The sequence below is a fragment of the Glycine max genome, chromosome 15 (genome assembly GCF_000004515.6).
Source record: "Glycine max cultivar Williams 82 chromosome 15, Glycine_max_v4.0, whole genome shotgun sequence".
NCBI lineage: Eukaryota > Viridiplantae > Streptophyta > Magnoliopsida > Fabales > Fabaceae > Glycine > Glycine max.
In genome coordinates, this window is record NC_038251.2 from 10957031 (window position 1) to 10975107 (window position 18077).

The window sequence follows — 18077 nt, forward strand, 5'->3', positions numbered from 1 at the left end:
CCCTTTTCTTTTCTGCTTTTTGCTAACGAGTGTAGGCATTTGTAAAAGAATAAAAAAAAATGAACTATTAAATATAAAAGGATATTAAAATTGAAAACTTGATTTAGCAAATCTGATGTGTTAAAATGTATCTTTTAGTAGTTGGGAGTATTTCCAACACGACTTGATATTTAATTGTGTTTAAAATCGGCAAAGCAGTCGTATATTAATATAAGGTACAAGAGGTACCAAGAGAGTGAACATAAGTGAGAGCCATAAGCATAGAGACTGGTTACCAATTCTTCCCACACAACAACCATGCGTGAATAAGGGTAACCAGAACCAAAGAAAATATGACCTGATTAAAAACCCACCCCACTGCCCTCCCCTTAATGCAAAATTTGCCTTTATCTGTCACACACTAGCCAACATAAACTTCACACATTTGGTACACATGATTTTAACATGATACACACCCCATCTCCAGATCACGAGGCTTCCTGTCTAGCTACTTCACGAGGGATCCAATAAGCAACCTCCACTACAAGCAATCACCTCAACATCTACCCCACGTGCTCAACAAACAGATTTTGCAGTTCACACCCGATGTACACTACCCCCCAGCGTCAGAAGTTGTCTTTGTTTCCTCAGGTCTCATATCCGAGCACCATGCCTCTCCCAAGAACTTATAAGGCAAGCTGCTATGTTGCTATTTCATTGAACAAACGAGAAAGTGAAGCCATGACCAAGCCAAAAACTTAATATCTTGGACCATAGCAGAGCATACTGCAGAATCAAGATTGAAGATGACATCATTCCTCTTCTTCCAAACACTAAAATTAACTGCACTCCAAATTACCTTCCAAATGGATCTCTCCCCCTTAGATCTTCCAAACTCTTGAGTGTAACCAAAAATTATTTTGTATTGAATTAGGGAGAACAGTAGCAAAATCCGGTGAGACCCACCTGTAGATCTTCCAAGCTTTCTAATTCATAAAATAGTTTCTTATTTTATTCAGTTTTTGAAAAAAAAATACATTTGGTTAATACTTAATTCCATTCGTAGGGCTCTCTTTCGGTCCCTTGCAAAGAAAAAAAAATGTTGGAACAAAGTTTATGTTTCATTTTATGTGTGTACATGAAGAGTGCAAGCCTATACTAGTATGAGCAAGATGAGATTACCTATTTTACATTCTCTCAACCTCTTTTACCTAGGAAATAGTATTAGAGGCGTGTTGATAAACACACATGATTGGAGTGGTGGGAAAGATATTTATGGGCAAAGCCAAAGCAAGGCATATAGTCCCTTTTTGCAACAAGTGCTTCCGAGAATCACCTTAATGTTGAGGAAAAAGCATCCACTTTCTCTTTCTCTTTGCTTCCTTGTGCACCTTCGTCGTGAGCACTGGATTCATTCTCATTAAAGTTCCCAATTCTCCTCATTCGTTTTCTAAAGTTACCAACTCATTTTTGGTTTCCGCCATGATGGGATTTTCAAAGTGTGTGTGTGGTAGCCTCTGCACCATAATAAGCATCCACTAACCAAATCACCAAGCGACGTGTCAAAATATTGATGTTCTATTAAAGTACTTCTTTAGCATGCTTCTTTAATTTTGGACACACAATTTGCATACACGTGCTACTTTATATATATCCGCCTAGATGGTTAAAGCTATTCTCGTTTTATTTTACACACATTTTTAGTTTTGCCACACTACTCAGGTGTTGACACATGCATGCACTCGTAATGTGCAAGAAGCTTTATATCTCTCTCGTAACTTACCGACTTTCTCCAGTTAAAAATGCCTCACTACTATATCCTGCAAATTCTATCAAAGTACTTGAATGATCAAAGATGCCGTAGTTAAGGGTAGTTTTTGGTATATTACTTGCAAGTGGAATTAATAAGTATATATATATAACAAGTGTCACTATTGAATATTATCACAAAAATAATAATAAAGATTTGGATCTTTATTTTGATAGAATTGAGGGAGGATCCGTCATTTTTTAATTCAAAACATCAAACCATATATGTTGATGTTGATTCAAACTAAGTAACATTCATGATGTTGATTCAAACTATGTAGCATTCATCCTTCACTGAAAAAATATAGTAAGCATTAAGCAATATTGAGAGTTAAGAAAAACTACGTACTAATATGTTCAAAACATCAAAACTTTATAAATAAGTTTAATGTCTGAAACATAAAAACTTTGATGTCCTAGTAAAAGAAGAAAAGAAACAAAGTTTAATGCAAGACTTTTTCTTGCCCGTCTCATTACCAATTACGTGATCGATTTTTTTATTTTTTTTTAATTCAGTGTCCAAAAAAATCAACAAAAATCATGTGAGAAACATCATAATTAGAATCATTTCCATGACTTGCAATTTGCAAATTTAGTCTCCATTTTTTCTGTTTGATTTTATGAGAATTTTGGTAAAGAGCAAACAAGATGTTTTGGACCTTTTGGTGTACAACAAATATATGACCAATGATCTTTATTGTCACGATGATAGTACATATAAAATAAATATTACATGTTTACACCATTTTGTTATTATGTCCACCTTAATTATATATTTTTTCAACATTTCTCCACTTTTGTTGGAAAAAAAGTGTTTTTGTGATTACCCTACAAGCATGATTTCTGCATCATTTATGACCAGGTCACAATTACGTACGTTTACGAACTTAACATTATTCGTAAATATTATGGTCATATGTTATTGCATTCACTTTAGGAAATAAAATAATCTCAGTTAGACGATAAAATGATATTCATGATTTTTCATTATAAGCTTATGGTTTTGTTTCAATACAAGGAGACAATAAATTAGTTTAGAATATTATTTTTGAAACCTATATTATTACAATTATATGGACATATTAGACACATGACAAGTATAATTTGTTTTTTTTTTACCTCTCTAATATATCCTCATTTGTTACCATTTCTCCACACAGTTTAAGTTGAGAATTAATTTTCAATATTGCAAAGTTATACTTATGATTTGAAAATCTTGTAAACACAAATGAATCCGATTTTTTTTTTTTTTTAAAGGGAAAGCAAATGAATCTGATTATGTATGTATGTGTTTTTTTCTTTCTCTGCGTAATCATATATCTCTTTTAAACACTTCAAAACAAGATTTAGAATTTTCATTGTAAGATATTCAATCTTCAACGCTTCTTTAAGGAGGTGACATTTTTTTTATTACTTTAGGCTTATTTTTATTAGATATTTGGTTCATTTCTTTAATAGTACCACCAAGACCATTTGCATTTAAATGAATACTAGCATCTAAGATTCAAAATAAATAATTCTTTCCAACGACATCAATTAAGAGCATAAATTTGAGTTCAACAAAATTTGACATTCCGTATTATCATAAGATAATACAAGTTATACAACATCCACAAAGAATAAAGGTGTATCATTTAAATGACAGCTAACATCAAACAAAGATGTCTGTAAAAAAAAACATCAAGCAAAGATGAAGAATTTTTTTTTTCTTCTGTGTGTGTGATAAGCAACAAAGAAAATCCCACATGCTTGGACAGGAAAAGAGGAAAAAAACTTCATAAATATGTAAATGCTTCACAACATGAGTCATGCTAATATTAATTATGTTATAAGAAAAATTCAAATAAAAGAAAAAGTATAGAGTAGAAAGAAAGGTGTATAGAAAAAAGATAGAGAAGAGGTGTGTTTAATTTCTTTCTTTCTTTTTATATGTGTTTAACTTCTTTTAACATAATAAATATTTATACATATAATAAGTAGAAGTAGAAGACAATTAGAGAAAACTTAGAAAGTCATATTATATACATTTTTATAATATTTTCTTAGAAACACATTCTTATTCTTATTGTTAAAAGAAACTAATCATATTATATCCTTACCAGCAGGAGAAGTCAATTCAAATTTAACAAAAGGATGAATATTTATAAAATAATAATTTTTTTTGACATAATTTATAACAAAAAATAATTTTTTTTTTTGTAACTAGAGGTTTCTATCCTAATTTTTTATTCTCTGAATTTGTAAGATGCTTGCTGATTTTGGACTTTGAAAGTATACACATGTATGACCCCTTGATTTATTAATTTTAAAAAATGTGCATGCCAATTACCAACAATACCAATAGGATCCCAATTAAACCGATAGAGAAAGCGAGGTAATCATACACCCGTTTTCGGCTACATGGGGGTGGTGAGGCGATGCTATTCTCACATGCCATTTTCGTTCCTACTACGACCGCTCCAACCATCATCTCGAATTCCATTGTCGGTGGAGAAACCCAAGGCCCGCATTGGACAGTGACGACAGTGAGGGTAACGCTATCAGAATGCGTGCGCATCAAGCAGCCAAAACGACGGCGTTGGCATTTACGAAGTGGCGTTTTGGTTGTATCCGAAGCGGCAGAGGGGCGTTTAGGTAAATTCGGGAAGCGAAAAGCAATGAGAAATAGCGAAACGCTTCGTATCTCTTCACTACTACTACTACTACTACACTTGGTTTCTGGTAGTAGTGTTTTTTGTTACGCACACACCAAAACGGCTCTCTCGCAGCCCAAAAGCTTCGCCGTTTCGGTTCGCGCTTTAGGGTTTCGCGAAATGTCGTACGAATCCGCTACTTCTTCTTCTTCGCTGTTCGCTCTCTCCAATTCCAATTCCCCTCCGCGCTCTTCACTAACCATGCATTGATATTCGTCTTCCTCTTCTCCTCTTCGGGTAATTTCATCTCTCTCTCTCTCTCTCTCTCTCTCTCTCTCTCTCGGTTAGTTCTCTGGTTGTTGTTATCGAATATTGTGTCAATTGTTAAGTCGAGAATGCTTGTTGCTTTCGTGTTTTTTTGTGGGAGCTGAGTTTCTCGTTTCAGTGTAGGTTTTTCGGCGCTTGAATTTTCCTTTCTTTTTTTCGTTGTGAATTAATGAAATTGGTGTGTTAATTGGTAAGACACTGACTGTATTTTGATTTTGGAGGTCTTGTTGTGCTAGCTGTAGAAATGACTGAAGTTTAATTGTGTGTTAGTACATAGCTCCGTTTAGGGAAAAAAATTAGGGATGTGTGTTTAGAATTCGAACTGGTTAGTATCAGATACGTGACACCGCTAGCGTATGATGAAATTTATTTGATATGATTGATATAGTGATGTTTGAGCACAAAAAAGATCAGAGGGAGTAATGAAATCCTTTTGTTGTTGTTGTTGCTCTTTCTGCAGTATTTGTGGTTTAATTCAGTCCTCTTGGCATGTTTCTGTTTGTGGCTCATTTGTATTGTTAGGCTTCACAGTATCAATCCTCAGGTTAAGAAGCTGTTTGCAAGTGGTTTCTATATACTATTGTTTAGGTTATCTCTTGTTAGTTGAGGGACACCTTGGTTATAGTTTCTAGTGTTTTTATATCTTGTAATAATTTGTAAATTATGTGTGCTTATGTTTCGTTTACGTGACAGTGGTGGCAGTTCTGGTATGGAAGTGTATGATGTTTCTGAAACTAGAAACCATGATGCAGACATGGTAAATTTGTATAAAATTTTGTAATTTCTGTTCTTTGAGCTCTTGATGTTTTGGGATTCCATTAATGATTTGAATCATTTGTGTGTATCATCATCACTGAGGTAGCATTATAGTCAATAATTTATCTAACATTTTGACTTTAGATTGAAGGTGCTGATTTAAATTCACACTTCACGAGCCCAAATATTGAACGAACTGAGGTCATGATTAACGAAGGAGCCCCTGAGTTTTTTGTTGACCAGAACTTGTATTACCCTGCTGCCACCAATTATGGGTATTACTGCTCAGGTAAATTTAAAAGCACCATATTGTTACGTTTATTTTGACAGTGCATAATATTGATAATCTGTTATTCTCTGTGTTTAGGATTTGGAACACCCGGGGAACAGGAGGACCAGCATAGGATTTTTGGTGTAGATGGTCCCAATATTCAGTTCACGGTAAGTTTAACCTCTGTTTCACTCTATCCTAAGTTGGGTCATGGCTGATTTTTATGTTTCTGTTTTTTTTCAGGGTGCACAAAATGAAAGTTTTCCGTATGTATATTATAGCTATGGATATGCACAGTCTCCATACAATCCATACAATCCTTACATTCCTGGTGCTATGATTGGAGCTGATGGCTCATTTGGAGGAGGACAACATTATTATACCCTCCCCAATTATCAAAGTCCAGTTTCTGCACCTGGTTATATTCCCCTTGTTCAACCTGACAATTTTTCTGATAGTTCTGCGGATTCCTTTTTTGGAGCCAGTGCTTCTGTCAGTAAACCTGATGGAAGAGGTTTGAAACCTAAGTTCAATTCAGCTTCTGGTAACTTTTCTAGGAACTCTTCAATTTTTTTATCGAATCAGACAAGTTCCTTGGCCAGGGCATCAGAAAGGCCGAGAGCTAATGATGGGAGGAAGCAAGGTTTGACACATGCAAGTGTTTCTGGGAGTAGTTTTCTCAATTTAGCTTCACCAGCTGTTCATCAGGTATTAGTTTTACCCTTGTTTAGTTTACATTTGGACTGTTGTCCTGTGCATTCCTGCAGATTGTTAAACGAGTATCAACATTTCTGAGTGAAATTAGTTGCTACTACTATACTTGGTTAAAGTTTTCCTTGACCAAAATGTTTTTTTTCTTTCACAAGTACACCTGTGGAGGCAATGACTAGATGACTATTAGTTTGTGGCCTTTCAGAAGATCTTCATATAAATAAAACCTAGATGAATTTTTGTTCATAATGTCTGGTGGTTTGAAGATACTTTTCTGTTTTTGTAGGATAGAAAATCTGGTTGTTGTTCTTTTCAACTTATAGTTATAATTTCTATTGGGAATGTTATGTCCCATCATCAATTGAAAATAGTTTCTTCAAATATTGAATTTTCTGATTTTTGATCTAATGCTAATGGACAGTCTGCAGTTGCTAAACTTAGGCCGAAGCTTCACATTGGCAAAGCAGTGCCAAATGGTGGAAATGGGAGCTCTGATGTATTGGGTGAGCAAAATCGAGGCCCTAGAGTTGGTAGATCAAAACATCAGCTGTCTGTGAAAGCCTATACAACCATGGCAGGAGATGGTAATGAACAGGGAAACATTGTCATTTATCCTGATCAATATAATATGGAGGACTTTCCCCTTGGCTATGAAAATGCCAAGTTTTTTGTTATAAAATCATATAGTGAGGATGATGTGCACAAAAGCATTAAATATAATGTGTGGTCGTCAACACCTCATGGAAACAAGAAGTTGGAGAATGCTTATGAGGATGCAAAGAAAATAGCAGCTGAAAAGTCTGAAGTGTGCCCTATTTTCCTATTGTTTTCTGTGAGTGTTCATTATCTTGATACGATCAATGTGTTTTGATCCTGGTTCCTTATAATTTGTATATTATTTCTATTCTTTATTATCTATATGCAAGCTAATCACGCTGACTTTTCTTTTACCATGTTGCTTTTTAAATGCAGGTTAATGCAAGTGGACAGTTCTGTGGGGTTGCAGAGATGGTTGGTACAGTTGACTTTAGCAAGAATATGGACTTTTGGCAGCAAGATAAATGGAGTGGAAGCTTTCCTGTGAAGTGGCACATTATAAAAGATGTACCAAATCCAAATTTTAGGCACATTATACTGGAGAACAATGAAAATAAGCCAGTAACTAATAGCAGAGACGCACAAGAGGTATATATTATTTCTGCTCAGAATTTTTTTAATAAGTTTTGAAATGGTATGTTCTTCTGTTAACATTTTACATTAGTGTAAGTTATTACATGAGTAGAGTTGCACTGAGCCTGTTCTGTGTAAAACAGATTGCTGCAATTTGTCTGATGTACTGTTCTGTTATATCAATTATAGAGTAATCAGATAATTGTTGGTCTACACTCATGATTCATGAATGCCTGGATAACTGAAGTGTTGGTGATGGAGTTAAGTTTTTATTTGAGTGAAATTTCTTGACAAATTGAAAGCAAAAGTAAAAAATTATGGCATTGCATTCATTTTCGATTGGTAGATTTGATTTAACTCTCTCACTACAGAAAGTTAATATTATTTAATAATTAATATTAGGATGCGGTGGTTGTTTGAATGGATGAAGTGTAGTGTGCATGATTTCTGACATGAATTTATTCAATTGAACTTGGTGAATTGTTGTACATCACATTTTATATCTTTGTTTTAATGCTGGATTAAACTATTATTGTACTGTTATGGTTTTGTTTTGAATTCAATAAATGTAGTTTGCTATCCTTTTATGTCTATTTTATTGCTTAAACTTGTTACATTGATTATTTAATGTCCCTTGCTTATTTGCAGATAATGTATTTGAAAGGTTTGGAAATGCTGAAAATATTCAAAAATCATACATTGAAGACATCTTTGCTTGATGACTTTATGTACTATGAAAACCGTCAAAAGATCATGCAGGATGAGAAAGCCAAGTTTCTAGTCAAGAGTTTTGATAGTCCAATATTTGTACCAGTATTAGAAGCTCCCCAAAAGTTGAATTTTTTTGTTGATGTACCAACAGACAATTATGAGAAGAATTTGAAGCCCAAGGATGATTCTGATGGCTTGAAACATATTTCATTTTCAAGTCCTGAGCAGATTGTTGGTAATTCTGATGTCACTGGCATCAAGCATGCGCATGATGAAAAAGATGAGAAAATTGCTGTTGATAAAGAACATATTTCTTCTATCTTAAAGATTGGTTCAGTCACTATTGCCCCCAAACAAGTTGAGGCTAAGCAATCCGTCAGCAATGGTAATAAAGAACCAGTTGATGTTCTTACAGTAGGCTCAATGCAGGTCAAAGTTAATGGGTTTCCTTCGTCTTCTGGTTTCTTGAAGGTTGGCAGTACCCCATTTGATGCAAGAGCATTACAACCGGGAAAAGGAGATGCTGCCGTTAAAAGTGGATCACAACGTTAAATTTTGCTTTGCTTTGCATTTGAGGCACATCTGATTTTAGTCTTCTTTTGGTAGATGGATTAATTGTTTGCCCAATTGTATTAAACTGTTGGGAAGTTGAGCTTCTTTTTGATCTTTTTGTTTTCATTTACTAATGATGCTTTGGTACAAGGCTGTTATATCGTGGGTGTTTGAGCAGTGTTGACATCTAAAGCTTCTATTGGATAGTTTAACCCTTATTTTTTTTTGTTGCTTTTCGCCTGTTGTTGGTCAACATGAAAGGGGTGAGTCTGTTCATCCAATTTATGTCGAGAAATTTGTTTTAACTTCTTGCCACATTCGTTGAGTGAGTCATTGTTATATTAACAAGATCGCATTTCTATTCTGTTGGTTTGAATGTATTTCATTCTGATTTGGTTTAGGACGGGAAAATGTAAGAAATGATTAAACGAGCCTTTTAAGATTACAGTATACCTGTATTTGGTTTATTTAAGCTCAATCTGTTATGCCATCTAATCTATGGTGGAATCTGTTAAGTGTAGTTGGAAATGCTGCATTTTTTTTTGGTGAAAAGTAAAGTTACATTCTTTGTCGGACAAATTGTCGTTTCATTGGATGATTTGTTGTTTATTTTTATCAAGTTTTCTTGAATTAATTGAAAAGTTGCACGCCCCTATTTGTTGCTGGGTAAAGTGTAATACTGATGGGACTTCTAAAGGCTCTCCCGGCTCAGCTGGCTGCAGCGGGATCTATAGGGACAGCATAGCTGCAACCTTGGGATGTTTCTTAACAAATCTCTTAATCTAAACTTTGTTGTAGCAAAACTATGCACTCTTCATAGCTCTACAAATACAATAGAAACTCTTCCTCACAAAGATTATTGAGTAACATGTATCAGATGTGGACACAGGCAGGGTCACTCATGGCCTCAACCATGTTCATATATGACATGTTCATGCGCTTGTTCCCCCCCCTCCTCTTCAAGCCCGTGTTCGAAGGTACACCAACAAATTCACCAGCTTTGTGTACCCTTACATCAGAATCACGTTCCACGAATTCACCGGTGAACGCCTCATGAAAAGTGAGGCTTACAATGCCATCCAAACCTACCTTAGTTAACACTCTTCCCAAAAGGCGTCAAAGCTGAAAGCTGAAGCAATAAAGGGGAAAAACACACGCACCCCGTTGATGCTTAGCATGAACGATAACAAAAAAATCATAGAAGAGTTCCAAGGAGTGAAGGTGTGGTGGGTTCATACAAAACCACCCCTAAAACACAGTCCTTTCCTTGGAACTCTTCTTCGGATGAAAAAAGGTACTACAAACTTACCTTTCAAAAGCGCTATAGAAGCCTCATAACCGAGTCTTACCTCAAACATGTGTTGGAAGACCAAGGCCATTGAGATGAAGAATAGACAACTGAAGCTTTACACCAACAGCAAGACAAGGTGGAGCCATGTGGATAAACGCTACATAAACGCGATTAAATACGTGCTACATAAACGCTGGGTGAAAAAACCTTGATATATTTGAAGCGCTTAACATATTGCTTTATAACATTTTATACATTTCGTACTATAAAGCTGTTCTTTAATTTTGAAAAAAAAGTCTACATGTACAAAATGTCATCATTTGAAAAAGGAATTGGTTTGGTTTGGGTAGCATTCCATTCAAAACATTTATAATAACAAGCCTACTTTTGTTTCTTTTCCGCAAAATCCCAAATTAAACCTATCGTGTCATGTTTAGTTGGTCTCAACAAATTGATTAATTTGATATTAAGATCACTTTGTGGAAGTGGCTCTTGTATAAGAGGAAAGAACAATTAGTGATCTTCTTCTCTTCATGGATTATTAATCCTTTGCTCTGCTTTTCCTTACATAGATAGGATATATTACTAGATCCTTTTTGTGATTGTCATCATATATCATTCTGGTTAGTGGATAGGCTTTTTGAATGTAATATTGCAGCTTGTATACAGACTTGCTAACTTCGTGTGTGTGTCTATATATATATATATATATATATATTATACCTTTGCCTTTAAAAAAATAAGGGTACAATAATACTGTTAGGTCCGGTTAGCTAAAGGGAAAATTTTAAAAATTCGAAGCCAAGGCCTAATTAAGGTTCTGAGAAGCCGAGTGTCACAGTGAGTCCACAAAATTGAGACTGGCTTCAATTGGAATTTGGAATATCAAAGGCAATCATCAAATATGCAATTATCAAAGGAAGGATCTGCCAATTAGTCAATGTCCATATTGTTGGCATTGCCAAAATAATGTGCTTCCTGACTTCCTCTAAAAGAATAAAACTACTTTCACGTGATTTGTGATGAGTTGAAGTAAAGCGTGAGAATTAAGACTTTTGCTAGACAAAATAATTAGTGACTGAAAGTGATGTCACCAATATTACTCTCTATGCTTAGTGTGTACAAGTTTACAAGGAAGAGGGGGTAGTCTTGTGATTAATTTGTGAGCCTCCATATAGAAGACATTTATGCAAAATATATGATTTTGCGTGTCTTGTGAGATAATTGAACCGTTGGGAAAGAATTGAGATGACTAAATATCTATTTGTCTGGATAGGATTTATTTAGCTTATTTTTTTTGTGATAAGTTCCAATATGTAATCTGGAATTTTTTATTTTTTTTTATAGTTTTAGCATGCAAATTGACAAATATGTAAAAACAACGAAAAATACAAATTCGAATTTGATGCTCTTTATTCTTCTCTCACTAATTTTGATGAACCAAATCATACATTGGGAGGTGTTCCAAACTCGTGAATATTAAATAAGAGAACTGTGCTTTCCATATTGAGTTATCATAGTACATGCTAGATACAACATGCGCTATTATTTCTGGAAATAAAAGAAAATGATGTTTTCCAATACGTAATAATAATATTAAGAGAGGATGAAAACGTGATAAGGCAATTAGGTCGATCTAGGCTAGAAGGCAAGGATATCATTATCAATTGGTAAGTGATAAACAATAATAGGGGGGGCTAGCTGGTGTACCATCTTGATTTTTGATTGAAAGTCCCAGACATTGACTCATTCTATGAGTTAAGTTTAGCTAATGCTCCATAATAATACGGGTTAGGCATTAACTTAAATATCAACATCTTCATGTATTTGGTTCTGTCTAGCTATCCATTCCTAATACCTCTTGATAAAATTAGAATGTCCAAAATGTCAAAAAAGAATTGATTCCATGAGCTTTAGAGGATGAATAATAATTTAGTGAACTTAATACCATGTTTCGAACAAAATCTTTAACTGGAAGTTCATGGGTTCTTCTACTTATGTAGGCTTTACTTGATTAGTGATCATATTTGTATTTAAACTTTTAAGAAACTGTTTCTTTTAAGCATGCACCGATTTTGCGGAATAAATTAATTAATTACGTATAACATTGAATATGGAATAACAATAATATCTTATTCATTCTTGACAGTTTTTTTTTCCTTCTAAATGGCATTCTTCTAATAAATATTGCATCATCAGTTTTATTCTATAAATATAAAATATAACAATTCTTCATAACTTTAAAATCAGAATATTGATGTTTGTTGTGCTTACACCTCACCACGAAGGTAAGAGGAGATTGTAATTTTTTGGTAAGAATTTAATTAAAATATATTCATAGTATAATTTTTTTTACATTATCATTAATATATGGATTGATATGTGTTCATGTTGGAAGGACATCAGAGGAAGGATGGAATAACCCGTGGCTCAATGGCTCCGTTCTATTCTCCTGGAGTTCTATTCTAACCATGAACATGTGAAGCATGGAACTCACTTTCTATTTATACAAAATGTCTCTCTCATCAACTCTTTACACATGCCCTCATAACATATTGACCCTCAAAGAGCATGGAACGTCCAACAAATACTGGATGTAAAGTTAAAAATGATTAACAGATTTACCAAATTATCAACAAAGATTTGTCTAGTTAATTAATAAAGATCAAACTCATATTTCATAAGAATGTGTGTTTGAATCTCATTATGGATGCTGAGACCTTATTGGTAGGTAATATATAAATACCTTTGGAAATCTATTTTGAGTATTGAGATATTTCCTAATCTTGATAAACTCATAAGATCCAACTCACCAAAATCTTAGGAAATCAAATTTATGATTTTTTTTTAAAAGAACAAATTTGAGAAATGATGATAATAGTGGACCAAAAGATCAATTAAATCTTTTTTTTTTTAAAAAAAAAGTAAAGTATAAAATATTTAAATGAAATGAAATCTATACTTGTATACCTATACCTAATCGTATAATCATGATGTTTTGATTGTTTTCCTATTCATTTTGCAAGGTGACACCATTTCCATTTTGCATTCATAGAACTAGGTGCAAAACGAGTGTTACATGCATAAAAATATTAAATTAATCCATAACATCAAGTTATACACAAAAGAAAAATCCAAAACATCAAGGCCAAATTCTAAACGACAAGAATTTGTTCTCTAGATCCGATGAGATACGCAGTCATATGTACATTGAATTATCAAATGTAGGCAATGTTTCTAAAACGCACGAAGGATACCTCTTCTAACATCTATTTGAATAGTTGTTCGTTATTTTGTGGTAAACTAATCTCTTTCATATCGTTATATATAATTTCTTGTAAGCACATCTTTTTTTTCGACACACCTTGTAAGCTCCTCTAAATCTAAGGTGATATATAATATCTAATTCATTTGGGACTTGTTAATTTATGTGGTTTCTTCTTTTTATCTAGTAATACAAAGGTAGAATTCACGTAATGTTATTCATATTTTTATAATTCTTTTAATAATTGAGAGAGATAATTAATAACAAAACACAGAAAAAAGATAAGAAAAAAAAGAGAAAAATATCAAGTAGAATAAATGATGTAACAAAAAGATAAAAGTATTATAAAAATAGAATATTTTTTTTATTGAAAAATGTATGAGAAGTATAGGTTAAAATTCTGTATTGTTAATATTTTGATATTATTGTATAATGTTTTTAGTTTCATCATTTATACGTAAAATATTTAGAGCGCTGTTAAATGATGTGAAATAATTTATTACGAATAAATGGCGAACCCAAGTATTTAAAATTCATTAGTTGATTGAAAATTTAAAATAAAAATGGAAAGTAGTTTGCAAAAACCACGCTAAACTAATAGTGTAACAAATTTAGTCGAATTTCCACTCAGTCTAACTTTTTTCAAAAAATTTAGCGCGGCATGCGATACTGGATATAATTTATTTTATATTTTATTTATTTTTTACTTTTTTATGAATTTAATGAAAATAGTGTAAAGATTCATTTTTAATAAAATTATTCAATTTATAATTTTTAAAGTGATTAATAATCAATTAGTATAATTGATAAACATACAAAAAAAAAAATACTCTTTTTATATAGATTGTGCCTGAGTGTGAAATGTTTCCTTCTTTCAAAGCTAACTTGTTATAAACTGGCAATGAGAATCACAGAAAATAAAATCTCTAACGCTTTATTTGTTACGAGTGACAACTATTCATTAATTTTTGCCCATAAATAATCTATGCAAAAGACTTCTAGCCAGTTTTTCATTTGAATTATATATTTTTTATTCATAAAACTCAAATATAAAATATTATTTAAAAAATCAAAGTCCAATTTCATTTATACTAACATAATGTGTCAAACACTCTTTTTAATATACTATTCTCTATTATTATTTAAAATTTATTAAAAATTATAAAATTTTGTACTCTAACTTTTTTTTCTTCATTAATATCCTCCTTTTTGACAAAGTTATAGTGAATTATATGTCTTTAATGTTAACAAAAGTTTTTCAATTTATAAGAAAAAAATTATATTACTTAATTAAGTGATGTGAAGATTAGTTGGAAAAATAATAGTATAGAACAATTTAATAATTTCTTTTTTTGAGATAATTTTATTTAAAACATTTTCAATCAACTAAATGTAAATATTTCTTTCAAAACATATTTGAATCTTAATTCATCATATTATAAGAAACTCATACTTATAAGTAGCAAGTAGTCATCAATAGTTATATAAAAATTGTTCAGCCATCATCATGTGTTGGCAGAATAATATTTTCAATTTTCTTTATTCAATCATCAATAGTTATATAAAAACTGTCCAGTGATTATCATGTGCGGGCTGAATAATTTTTCAATTTTCTTTATTCACTCAATTACTCTTTTTTTATTCTTCTTTAAAAACCGTGCATTATACGGGAACCATTGATAATTTGCAATAAATTTTAATGAATAATACAAAAAAAAGTATATATATAAAGTGAAAATACAAAACATGGCAGTCTCTCCTAATCATGTAATTTGAAATGCAACATCTAATCATACCATACTGTAATTTTCACCAACTCTCTCTCCCTTCATTTTCAGCACTGTCATAATCATCCATTGCATTTCCAGCCATCAAATATCCTTTCCCTTCGAACGCCCACTATATTTCAGCTGTTTTCTTAGGACAAATTGTCCTAATAGGACTGATTTTACAAACAAATTATCAGGATGGGTCTATTTTAAAAGTATTTCCATGATGGTGCTATTTTTTACATAGGATGAAGACAACCCATCAACAGCAATGGCGAGTCCTCCACGGATGGTCCACATGGTAGTGGACTCGCTAGCACCAATGACAATTTCGTGCCAGCTGGTCACGCTAGCTTGACTGGCGAGTTGGCCAGGCCAGTGTCGCCAGATGCAGTGACGACATAGCCATACACTGGTGCAGCGGTTCAGAGACGCAGAGACTAAGGCTTCAGGCTAGGCTATATAGCTGTGCATTACGTCAAAATCATTGGCGATAGAGTTGGATTACGCCAAAGTCATTGGCGACATAGGTTCAGCTTAAATAGCAGCTTCTTCCTCCTATGGTTTCGTGTGCATTTTTTAAATTTTTTGAACTTCCAAATTTGTCTTCTACATCAGTTTTAAGTTCCTGAGCCTTCAAGCCTTCAAAGTTCTCAATCAAAACAAGTGTTCGCCATCAAATTTATTTTTTTAAGTAATTATTTTGAGTTCGGAATAAAGTTTGAATTTGAATTTTGTATTATTTTTTTAATTAAATTAGCTTCGTGTTGATGCTTTTTTCGTATGTGTTTTAATTTTCTGAGGCTTCAACTTGAAGTCTGTTTAAAATAAAAAAAAATTGTGACATCATATTTATTTGAAGTAAGTATTTGGAGTCCAAAAAAAAATTTAAATATGAAGTTTGTAGTATTTTTTTTATAATTAGATTAGGTTGGTATTGATATTTTGTTAGTGTTAAAAATTTATGAACCTTGAAGTTAAACTTCAACTATATTTAAAATCCAAAAATTTTGGGGCATCATATTTATTTCAAATAACTATTTTGAGTCCGGAAAAAATTTTTAATATGAAGTTTGTAGTATTTTTTTAATTAAATTAGGTTGGTGTTGATGCATTGTTCTTGTGTGTTAAAAATTTCTGAGCGTTCAACTTTAACCGTGTTTAAAATAAAAGAATTTTGTGACATGATATTTATTTGAAGTAACTATTTTGAGTTCGGAAAAAAATTTTAATATGAAGTTTGTAGTATTTTTTTAATTAGATTAGCTCGGCGTTGATGTTTTTTTCGTGTGCCTTTATAATAATAACTTCATTGATGCTTTGTAATGTAATTAAAATGTCTACTTTGAAAGCGTTCTTTGATGTTTTGTTCGTGGCTTTTTAAATTTCTACTTTTAAGATTCTGTCATCATATTTATTTTAATGTATTCGTGATATTTTTTTATTGTTAAGATTAATTATTTATAATAGTAACTTGGCTTATGGTTTATTCAGCCTTTAAAATTACTACGTTGAAATCGTTTAAGTTTTTTGAGTTTTCTGTCATGATATTTATTTGAAGTTAATAAATTTTTTTAGAATAAAGTTTTAATGTGAAGTTCCAGGAAAGAGGTTTTTTGTGATTAAATTTATTTATTTTGAAATCATTTATTATGATTAATTATTTGAAATATTATTTTTGTAGGTACATCATGAATTCGGTTATAACAGTGTTGTATTTCAATGGAAGGGTATATGAAGAGAATGATGGTATAATCTTTGAAGGCAGTAAAAAAACGATTCAGATTAAACGTGAAATTAGTTTCAATGCTTTGAAAAAAAAATTGGAGATAAGGTAAAGTTAGAAAATAATTAAATTATTTATGCTATCAGTTGTAGATTTTTAGTTTCAGGAAAATATGTTGCTTTGCAAATTTGTGATGATGAAGATGTTGAAACCATGATCGAAAGTTTTCAACAACAAGATCAAATGTCAGTTCTGGAATTGTACATAGAAAAGGATGTGGCGGGTGCTTCTATGTTTCATTCTATAAATTCTCTTACATCATGTGGAAATAATTTATCTAATAATGAGCCAGAACCGCCAAGAAATGTAAGCAACTTACATGGTGATGAAGATGATGAAGATGATGATGATGATGATGATTATCTTGTTTCTAACTCATACGTTGAAGAGTTTTTAGAGGAAGATGATAGTGTTGACGGTATATCTGATATAGATGATGAATTCACCAACATGATTCAACCAGTAAGAATTGTTCACCCAGCAAAAGGTATAATTTATTAAATAAAAAGATAGGTGAATACATTTATCTTTTTATGACAATTGTATTTAATGGTAAATAAGTACGATTGTGATCTTGACGTGAAATATTGTTTTTAACGGTTAGGTGTAGAACCAATTCAAAATCCTTTTTGGAATGATGCTTTGCATTATAACAATATCAACTGGAGTCATCCTGATGAGGATGACATTTGCGATTTGGAGCTGCCATCGAGTTTTAATGTGGGGCAAGAATTATATGTTGGCATGGATTTTGATAGTAAAGATGCGGTAAAAAATGCACTGAAACAATATGTTATGAAGTTGCATCAAAGTTTCAAAGTTGTTGAAAGCAAATCAAACAAGTATGTCGTTTGTTGCTTGAATAAAAGCGCGGAGTGTCCTTGCCCTTTTTATATGAGAGCAATTTTATCTACAAAAACTGATTCCTGAAAAGTCACACAATGGGGTGGACCACACACATGTCTAAATATGACTATGACACAAGATCACGAGAAGCTTGATTCAGATTTAATTATCATTTGTGTAATAAGTACATTTTTTATGTTC

General features: G+C 32.4%; 1 protein-coding gene and 1 long non-coding RNA gene across 2 annotated transcripts; one reads left to right on the forward strand and one right to left on the reverse strand.

Annotated features, from left to right (window-relative positions):
* Positions 1-4477: 4477 nt before the first annotated feature.
* LOC100784464 (YTH domain-containing protein ECT4) lies at positions 4478-9077 on the forward strand. Its single transcript, XM_006597620.4, has 8 exons — positions 4478-4718; positions 5442-5505; positions 5649-5793; positions 5872-5945; positions 6019-6483; positions 6908-7318; positions 7459-7671; positions 8305-9077. Exons 2-8 carry the CDS (start codon positions 5458-5460, stop codon positions 8917-8919), a joined length of 1971 nt encoding a protein of 656 aa, XP_006597683.1. The 5' UTR covers positions 4478-4718; positions 5442-5457; the 3' UTR covers positions 8920-9077.
* Positions 9025-11603, reverse strand: LOC102661607 (uncharacterized). The gene is made up of 2 exons (XR_418341.4): positions 10229-11603; positions 9025-10048 (listed from the first exon to the last, which is right to left on the reverse strand). It is a non-coding gene; the product is annotated as an uncharacterized lncRNA (long non-coding RNA).
* Between the last annotated feature and the right edge of the window lie 6474 nt (positions 11604-18077).